The 10,441-nt window shown below is 49.9% G+C and overlaps 1 protein-coding gene across 4 annotated transcripts in view; it reads right to left on the reverse strand.

The window, feature by feature from the left end:
* LOC119963793 (disintegrin and metalloproteinase domain-containing protein 12-like) overlaps positions 1 to 10,441 on the reverse strand; it is a 701,497-nt gene that overhangs the window by 217,875 nt on the left and 473,181 nt on the right. For all 4 annotated transcript variants that reach the window (XM_038793080.1, XM_038793079.1, XM_038793078.1 and 1 more), the window contains one exon: positions 5,074 to 5,216. In XM_038793080.1, the coding sequence (XP_038649008.1) occupies positions 5,074 to 5,216 (143 nt within the window). The remainder of the gene's footprint in view (positions 1 to 5,073; positions 5,217 to 10,441) is intronic.

Consider the following 10,441-nt stretch of genomic DNA (forward strand, 5'->3'; position numbering starts at 1 on the left):
TCATGAGGCGCTTGTTGGGCCGCATTCCGGACCTGGAGGCAGGGGGCCTGATCATGGGGAGAGACTTTAACACAGTGCTGGATCCCCCACTGGACCGGTCCAGTTCAAGGACGGGTAGGAGACCGGCGGCGGCCAAAGTGCTGAGGGGGTTTATGGACCAGATGGGAGGCGTGAATCCCTGGAGGTTTGGGAGGCCGAGAGCGCGGGAGTATTCCTTTTTCTCCCATGTCCATAGGGTCTATTCCCGAATAGATTTTTTCGTCCTGAGCAGGGGATTGATCCCGAAGGTGCAGGATGCAGAGTATTCGGCCATAGCAATTTCAGACCATGCTCCGCACTGGGTTGATCTGGAGATGGGGGAGGCGCGGGGCCAGCGCCCACTCTGGCGCCTGGATGTGGGGCTGCTGGCTGATGAGGAGGTGTGTAGGAGGGTCCGGAGAAGTATTGAGGGGTATCTTGATACCAACGACACGGGGGAGGTCCGGGTGGGGATGGTCTGGGAGGCTCTGAAAGCAGTGATCCGGGGGGAGCTGATCTCCATCCGGGCCCATAGGGAAAGGAGGGAGAGGAAGGAGAGGGAGAGACTGGTGGGGGAGCTCCTGGATGTGGACAGGAGATACGTGGAGGCACCGGAGGAGGGGTTGCTGGGGGAACGGCGTAGTTTGCAGGCCAAATTTGACTTGTTGACCACCAGAAAGGTGGAGACACAGTGGAGGAGGGCGCAGGGCACGGTATTTGAGTATGGGGAGAAGGCGAGCAGGATGTTGGCGCATCAGCTCCGCAGGCGGGATGCGGCTAGGAAAATTGGTGGAGTGACGGATAGGGGTGGGAATGTAGTGCAGAAGGGGACAGAAGTAAATGGGGTCTTTAGGGACTTCTACGAGGAACTGTACCGGTCAGAAACTCCGATGGGGAGAGGGGGGATGGAGAGCTTCATGAACAGGCTATGGTTCCCAAGGGTTCAAGAGGAGCTGGTAGAGGGGCTGGGGGCACCGATAGAGTTGGAGGAGCTAGTCAGGGGGATTGGACAAATGCAGTCAGGTAAGGCCCCGGGGCCGGATGGGTTCCCGGTGGAATTTTATAAAAAGTATGCGGATCTGGTGGGCCCCCTGTTGGTGCGAGCCTTCAATGAGGCATGGGAGGGGGGGGGGGGGGGGCTTTGCCCCCGACGATGTCGCGGGCACTGATCTCTCTGATCCTGAAGTGGGATAAGGACCCCTTGCAGTGTGGATCATACAGGCCTATCTCGCTCCTCAATGTTGACGCTAAGTTGCTGGCGAAGATCCTGGCCACCAGGATAGAGGACTGTGTGCCAGGGGTGATACACGAAGGTCAGACAGGATTTGTCAAGGGGCGGCAGCTCAACACGAATGTGCGGAGACTGCTAAATGTTATTATGATGCCGGCAGTGGAGGGGGAGGCGGAGATAGTGGTGGCGCTGGACGCAGAGAAAGCGTTTGATAGAGTTGAGTGGGGGTACCTGTGGGAGGTGCTGGAGCAGTTCGGATTCGGGGAGGGATTCATCAAATGGGTAAGGCTGCTTTACGCGGCTCCGATGGCAAGTGTAGTTACCAATGGAAGGAGATCGGAGTACTTTAGGCTCTACCGTGGGACCAGGCAGGGGTGCCCCCTGTCCCCCTTGCTCTTTGCTCTGGCGATTGAACCTTTGGCTATGGCGTTGAGGGAGTCAGGGAGATGGAGGGGTCTGGTGCGGGGTGGGGAGGAACACCGGGTATTGCTGTATGCAGACGACCTGCTGTTGTATGTGGTGGACCCAGAAGGGGGAATGCCGGGGGTGATGGAGCTGTTAGCGGAATTTGGGGGCTTCTCGGGCTATAAGTTAAATTTAGGCAAGAGTGAGGTATTTGTAGTACACCCGGGTGATCAGGAGGAGGGAATTGGGAGGCTCCCGTTTAAGAGGGCAGTGAAGAGTTTCAGATACCTGGGGGTGCAGGTGGCCAGGAGTTGGGGGACTCTCCATAAGCTTAATTTTACCAGGCTGGTGGAGCAGATGGAGGAGGAATTTAAAAGGTGGGACATGGTGCCGCTATCGTTGGCGGGTAGAGTGCAGTCCGTCAAAATGACGGTTCTCCCGAGGTTCTTGTTCCTTTTTCAGTTTTTGCCCATCTTTATCCCTTGGGTCTTTTTTAGAAGGGTGACTAGCAGCATCATGAGCTTTGTTTGGGCACATGGCACCCCGAGGGTGAAGAGGGTCTTCTTGGAGCGGAGTAGGGATGGGGGGGGGCTGGCGTTGCCCAACCTCTCGGGGTACTACTGGGCGGCCAACGTGTCGATGGTGCGTAAGTGGGTAATGGAGGGGGAGGGGGCAGCATGGAAAACGATGGAGAGGGCGTCCTGTGGGGATACAAGCCTGGGGGCCCTGGTAACGGCGCCGTGGCCGCTCCCTCCTACGAGGTATACCACGAGTCTGGTGGTGGCGGCTACCCTCAAGATTTGGGGGCAGTGGAGGTGACATAGGGGAGAAGTGGGTGGCTCGATGGAGGCTCCGTTAAGGGGGAACCATAGGTTCGTCCGGGGAACATGGATGGGGGATTTCAGGGTTGGTACAGAGCGGGCATCAGACAGCTGAGGGACCTGTTTATTGATGGGAGGTTTGCGAGCCTGGGGGAGTTGGAGGAGAAATTTGGGCTCCCCGGGAAACATGTTCAGGTATCTGCAGGTAAAGGCATTTGCAAGACGGCAGGTGGAGGGATTCCCTTCGCTTCCCGCGAGGGGGGTGAGCGACAGGGTGCTTTCGGGGGTCTGGGTCGGAGAGGGGAAGATATCTGATATCTACAAGGTTATGCAGGAGGCGGAGGAGGCGTCAGTAGAGGAGCTGAAAGCTAAGTGGGAGGGGGAACTGGGGGAACAGATCGAAGACGGGACATGGGCTGATGCCCTGGAGAGGGTTAATTCTTCCTCCTCGTGTGCGCGGCTTAGCCTCATCCAATTCAAGGTGCTGCACCGGGCCCACATGACTGCGACGAGGATGAGTAGGTTCTTTGGGGGTGAAGACAGGTGTGTCAGGTGTTCGGGGAGCCCAGCGAACCATGCCCATATGTTCTGGGCATGCCCGGCACTGGAGGAGTTCTGGAAGGGGGTGGTGAAAACGGTGTCGAGGGTGGTAGGATCCAGGGTCAAGCCAGGCTGGGGACTCGCGATTTTTGGGGTTGGGGTGGAGCCGGGAGTGCAGGAGGCGAAAGAGGCCGGTGTTCTGGCCTTTGCGTCCCTAGTAGCCCGGCGAAGGATTTTGCTACAATGGAAGGATGCGAGGCCCCCAAGCGTGGAGACCTGGATCAATGACATGGCGGGTTTTATTAAGCTAGAGAAGGTCAAATTCGCTCTGAGAGGATCGGTACAAGGGTTCTTTAGGCGGTGGCAACCTTTCCTCGACTTTCTGGCTCAACGATAGGGTACGGGGACAGTAGCAGCAGCAACCCGGGGGGGGGGGGGGGGGGAGGGAAAAGGGGGGGGGGCGGACGATGACTATGTTTGTTTATTTAATTTAAATTTATTTTTAAGTTCTTGTGTTGTTCATTGGGGTTGGGGGGGGTGGGGGATGTGATACATGCGTCGATACGGTCTGGGGGTGTTATAGTTATTATGGGTTATTTTGTTGCATTTCATTGTTTGTCGTTATGTTTTATATTTTCTGTAAAAAATTCCAATAAAAATTATATTTAAAAAAAAAGAAACAGCGTTCACATATCATTATATGGGGGGCATCTGCCAGGGCTTGGGGGGGGGGGGGGAGTAATGGGGGGGTGGCCAGGAGGTGGGCTATGGGGTTGGGGTGGACGGGTGCGTAACACCATGACCGCAGCCGGCAAGGCAGCCATTCAGCCGCGCATGCCGCTGACAGCCCGCTTTAAACCTGGTGCCCTGGGATGTATAGTTGACACCCCCGGGCACTGCCCTGGGTACCCTCTGGCCCCAGCCAACCCATCAGCTGTGTGTGGGAGGTGTATTGTTTAAGCTCGACTGACCACCGACCCGGCGATTCCGCATCGTTTTCCGTGGGTTTCAATGGTGGTCCACGCGGTGCCGGTACTAGCCTCTCACCGGTAGCAGAACCGGTTCAGGTGTGGCACCGATTCTTCTGACGTGAAAGTCCACAGATTCTCCACTGACGTCAGCGCTTAGACTCAGGAACGGACTATACGGCCCATAGATTAGCAGGCCGTTATTCTAGTTTAATTGTTGCATGTTTTAACTCCTTTCTTGCTCTAAATAAACAGTTATTATGTTTTACATACCTGTAAGTCATTGGCACAGTCTCGGGCCAAGGATCTTGAAAACTTTATAAGAATTATTGGTCAGTTCACTTATGTTTGTGACTCCGGTCAAGAGGGGCTGGAATTGATCGCGCCCTAGCCCTGGGTGTCATGACATTATAATAATAACCATTTATTGTCACAAGTATGAAGTTACTGTGAAAACCCCCTGGTCGCCACATTCCGGCACCTGTTCGGGTAAGCTGGTACGGGGATTGAACCCATGCTGCTGGCTGTGCCATTTAACGCAATCACATTATGCATGCATGGCTGAGTTCCAATCCATTCTAACGTATTCACCTCTGCAGGGGTTGTTGACGCATCTGTGAAGAGGACTGGGTTTATTTATCTTGAACGTTGCATGAGCATATCAAAGATATAATTTTATGATGATGTCAGCTTAAAATGCGATTATAGGGCTCAAGAGTTCTGTGTATAATGGATAACAGGTGAGTGGGCATGGGAGGGGCAGGGGGTAAGGACTAATATGGTGGACTAAATGTATGGATGTTGTGACAGGGTTCGGATGTATGCAGAATGGATGAATAGACATAAATGGTAATGGGGCACAGGGGTGGTGTGGGTGTGGTGAGGTTGGTGAGAGGGATGAGGTGGGTCAGGGCTCCGCTCCCAATTTAATATTTAAACCACCCCACAAAGACACTGGTGCCAGTCATATTGGGGTCCCCATTAGGATCACCCATTAAACACGTTTTGAGGACGTTTTGTAAATACTTCAATTTCTGTTTTGAATTCTTCTTGTTACAGATTGCAGTGGGAAAAAGATCAAACTCCTCACGTTAAAGCTTCATTCATGATGCATCTTTGATTCCCGGCTGAACAGGTACAATCCAAGTCTCGAGCATCGTGCCCTATTGCCAGACTGTGAGCAATCGAATGGGCCATAGTCATAGCCCGATAGTTCGTGGATGGACGAGGATCCTAAAAGGGTGGAAATGAAAAAAATGAAATGAAAATCGCTTATTGTCACAAGTCGGCTTGAAAAATGAAGTTACTGTGGGCGCTTGTTTGGGGAGGCTGGCACGGGAATTGAACCGTGCTGCTGGCCTGCCTTGGTCTGCTTTCAAAGCCAGCGATTTAGCCCAGTGCTAAACCAGAGAAGGGAATTTTGGTGAAACTCCATTGCGTAGAAGGACATAAATGCTTCACACTGCCTCATCACCAGGACGATCATACACAGGGGTATGATGGGATAGTTGCAATATCCCTGAACTCGTTATCAAGAGGCCCAGGCCAATGTTTAAGGACAAAGGTGCAAATCGCACCGCAGCATGTGGTGAAGTTTAAATTCAATTGATAAATCAGGGATTGAAAGCTAGTCTCTCTAATCGTAACCATGAAACTATCAACTGTTGTAAAAGCCCATCCTTATCTGGAATGGCCTACATGAGGCTCCAAACACACAGCAATGTGGTTGAGGCTGGAGTACCCTCCAAAAAGGCCTAGTCAGCCTTTTGGTTCATGGACAATTAGAGACGGCTATTTATTAAGATCATGGCTCATCATCAAGTTCAATAAACTGATTCCCCCAATATCCCTCGATCCCTTTAGCCCCAAGGGCCATATCTAATTCCTTCTTGAATTACACATTTTCAACTCAATCTACTTTCTGTGGGAGTGAACTCCGCAGATTCATCCCTCTCTGGGTGAAGAAATTTCTCCTCACCTCAGTCCGAAAAGATTTACACCTTATCCTCAAACTCTGGCCCCTAGTTCTGGACTCCCCCACCATCGGGAACATTCTTTCTGAATCTGCCCTGTCTAATCCTGTTGGAATTTTGTAAGTTTCTATGAGATTCCTTCTCACTCTTCTAAACTCTAATGAATATAATCCTGACCGATTTAGTCTCTCCTCATATGACAGTCCCGCCATCCCAGGAATCAGCCTGGTAAACCTTCGCTGCTCTCCCTCCATAGCAAGAACATCCTTCCTCAGATAGGGACACCAAAACTGCACACAGTACTCCAGGTGTGGCCTCACTAATGCCCGATACAATTGCAGTAAAACATCTCTATTCCTGTACTCGAATCCTCTTGCGATGAAGGCCAACATACCATTTATCTTCTTTACTGCCTGCTGTACCTGCGCGCTTACTCTCAGTAATCTCAGGGACACCAAGATCTCGCTGAGTATCCGCCTCTCTCAATTTACACCCATTCAAATAATAACCTGTCTTACTATTTTTGCTGTTGAAGCAGATTACCTCACATTTATGCACACTACATTTAGTTCCCTCGTCCAAACTGTTAATATGCAGTGTGAACAGTTGGGGTCCTATCACAGCTCCCTGCGGTGAGGAATTGAACAAACGAATATGATACAAAATGGGATAATTAGTTAGGATAATGTAGAGAATGAGTAATCAGGGAATAAACAAAGGTACTGGGTGAGATACCCTCTATTACGACACAGGTGGGCAGATTGGTAATTCAAAGGCTTTAATTACCAGAGAACCGGACAGCTGCCGAGAAGTGTGCTCACAGCACGCTGCCCAGTAAGCATCACTTTATATACAGTTTCCTGGGGGTGGAGCCAGAGGCGGAGTCCCCCAGGGTTCCAAGCCTGGTCTTAAAGGGCCAATGTATTAAAGGTAAGGTACAGTTACAGCAGTTACAGATACCATTCATCACACTGGGCAAAGCATGGTTTGGATGGGGGGATGGGTAATTGCTAGGACGAGAAGGCTGAGTGAAAGGGGCCCCCAAGGGCTGAAGAATGTGAAATGAGCCAATCAGGATAGATGGCCAGGTCAAGAAGTGTATCGGGGTAGCCTTTGGGAATTTTGCATTCATTACTGTTGCCTTATTTGGTGGTATGTATGTGAAATTTGATGCAACTTGAATGTATCTGTACAGAAATGCTTGATCCCCTTTGTTCACTCTGGCTATTGAAGTACCAGGAGACGGTTGTGTCCTGCTCTCCCAATAGAGTGAGTCACCCAGCTAGCTGGTTAAAATAAACAATAATTGATACCTGCAAATCCGTCTCAAATTTTATTGAGACCAGACTGACAGCAAAAGAATCAGGATTATCAGCGGTACCCCACTAGTCACTGCCTGACAATCAGAAAGAGATCCATTTACTCCAACTCTTTGCTTCCTGTCTGCTAACCAGCTTTCTATCCATCTCAAGGCACTACCCGTGATCCCATGCGTTATAACTTTACACAGTAATCTGCTGTGTGAGACCTTGTCAAAAGCCTACTGAAAGTCTAAATAAACCACATCCACTAGTTATCCCTGGTCATCTCTACTGGTTGCATCTTCAAAGAATTCCAGTAGATTTATCAAGCATGGTTTCCCTTCCGTAAGTCCATGCTGACTCTGTCTGATTAGACCACTGCTTTCCAAATGCTGTGCTATAAAATCCTTGATAATGGACTCCAGTAACTTCCCTCCTACCAACGTTAGGCTCACTGGTCTATAGTTCCCTGTTTACTCTCTACCTCCCTTTTTGAATAGCGGGGTTATTCACTACCCTCCAATCTGTAGGAACCATTCCAGAGTCCAAAGGATTTGGGAAAATGACCACCAATGGATCTACTATTTCCAGGGCCAATTCCTTAAATACTCTGGCCAGCGTGGTAGCACAGTATTTAGCACAGCTGCTTCACAGCTCCAGGGCCCCAAGTTCAATTTGTGACTTGGGTCACTGTCTGTGTGGAGTCTGCACGCTCTCCCCGTGTCTGCGTGGGTTTCCTCCAGGGTGCTCCGGTTTCCACCCACAGTCCAAAGATCTGCGGGTTAGGTGGATTGGCCATGATAAATTGCCCTTAATGTCCAAAAAATGTCAAGTGGGGGTTACTGGGTTCTGGGGATAGAGGAGATACATACGTATATCTTTGTAAGGGCCAGTCCAGCCTCGATGGGCCGAATGGCCTCCTTCTGCACTGTAAATTCTATGCTTCTATGATTATCATGCCCTGGAAATTTGCCCATGTTCAATCCCATTAATTTTCCTAAAACCAATTCTTCACTGATACTAATTTCCCTCTCCTCCTCACGAAAACATGTGTTTCTCAGAACTCCTGGTATATTATTCATGTCTTCCTTTGTGAAGACAGGAGCAAAGTACCAATTTAGTCCCTCAGCCATTTCTTTGTTCCCTGTTATGAATTTCCCGGTTTCTGACTGTTCGGGCCCTACATTAGCTTTTATCAGTTGTTTTTCTCTTTACACACCTCTCAAAACTTTTACAGTCAGGTTTTAGGTTCCCCGCTCGCTTACTTTCAAATTCTATTTTCCTCTTAATCAACTCCTTGGTCTGCATTTGCTGAATTTTAAACTGTTCTCAATCCCCAGGTTCCATTGTTTTTTCTTGCTAATTTGTAACCTCTTCTTTGAATCTGATACTATCTCTCATTTCCCTTGAACAAAGAACAAAGAAAAGTACAGCACAGGAAAAGGCCCTTCGACCCTCCAATCCCGTGCCGACCATGCTGCTCGACTAAACTACAATCTTCTACACTTCCTGGGTCCATATCCTTCTATTCCATCCTATTCATGTATTTGTCAAGATGTCCCTTAAATGTCACTATCGTCCCTGCTTCCACTACCTCCTCCAGCAGCGAGTTCCCCAGGCACCCACTACCCTCTGTGTAAAAAACTTGCCTCGTACATCTCCTCTAAACCTTGCCCCTTGCACCTTAAACCTATGCCCCCTAGTAATTGACCCCTCTACCCTGGGGAAAAGCCTCTGACTATCCACTCTGTCTATGCCCCTCATAATTTTGTAGACCTCTGTCAGGTCGCCCCTCAACCTCCATCGTTCCAGTGACAACAAACCAAGTTTAGTCAACCGCTCCTCATAGCTAATGCCCTCCATACCAGGCAACATCCTGGTAAATCTCGTCTGCACCTTCGAAAGCCTCCACATCCTTCTGGTAGTGTGGTGACCAGAATTGAACACTATATTCCAAGTGTGGCCTAACTAAGGTTCTATACAGCTGCAACATGACTTGCCAATTTTTATACTCAATGCCCTGGCCAATGAAGGCAAGCATGCCGTATGCCTTCTTGACTGCCTTCTCCACCTGTGTTGCCCCTTTCAGTGACCTGTGGACCTGTACACCAAGATCTCTCTGACTGTCGATACTCTTGAGGGTTCTGCCATTCACTGTATATTCCCTACCTGTATTAGACCTTCCAAAATGCATTACCTCACATTTGTCCGGATTAAACTACATCTGCCATCTCTCCGCCCAAGTCTCCAAACAATCTAAATCCTGCTGTATCCTCTGACAGTCCTCATCGCTATTCGCAATTCCACCAATCATTGTGTCATCTGCAAATTTACTAATCAGACCAGTTACATTTTCCTCCAAATCATTTATATATACTACGAACAGCAAAGGTCCCAGCACTGATCCCTGCAGAACACCACTAGCCACAGCCCTCCAATCAGAAAAGCACCCTTCCATTGCTACTCTCTGCCTTCATGACCAAGCTAGTTCTGTACCCATCTTGCCAGCTCACCTCTGATCCCGGGTGATTTCACCTTTTGTACCAGTCTTCCATGAGAGACTTTGTCAAAGGCCTTACTGAAGTCCAGACAGACAACATCCACTGCCCTACCTGCATCTTTGTGACATCATCGAAACACTCTCTCTGGTGAGACATTGGAAGCCATGGTTTGGCCACAGTTCCCTTTCTACCCTGTTTGTCCACTGACCTCCCTTTCAGTGATGTTTCCCAGTCCTTCATTGCCATGCCTCATACCATCCCTTCATTGAGATTCAGGACCTTGGTCGCAGAATTAACTATCTCACTATCCACCATGATAAAGAATTCCACCAAATTATGGTCACTCATCCCCAAGGGTTCTCTCACAACTAGATTGCCAACTAATCCTTTCTCATTGCACACCCAGTCCAAGATGGCCTGTAACACAGGCATAGAGAAATACAGCACAGAACAGGCCCTTCGGCCCACGGTGTTGTGCCTAGGTTAATCATAGATCATAGAATTTTGGACACTAAGGGCAATTTATCCTGGCCAATTCACCCAACCTGCACATCTTTGGTCTGTGGGAGGAAACCGGAGTACCCGCAGGAAACCCACGCAGACACGGGGAGGATGTGCAGACTCCACACAGACAGTGACCCAAGCCAAAATCGAACCTGGGACCCTGGAGCTGTGAAGCAATT

This window comes from Scyliorhinus canicula, chromosome 3 (assembly GCF_902713615.1).
Source record: "Scyliorhinus canicula chromosome 3, sScyCan1.1, whole genome shotgun sequence".
NCBI lineage: Eukaryota > Metazoa > Chordata > Chondrichthyes > Carcharhiniformes > Scyliorhinidae > Scyliorhinus > Scyliorhinus canicula.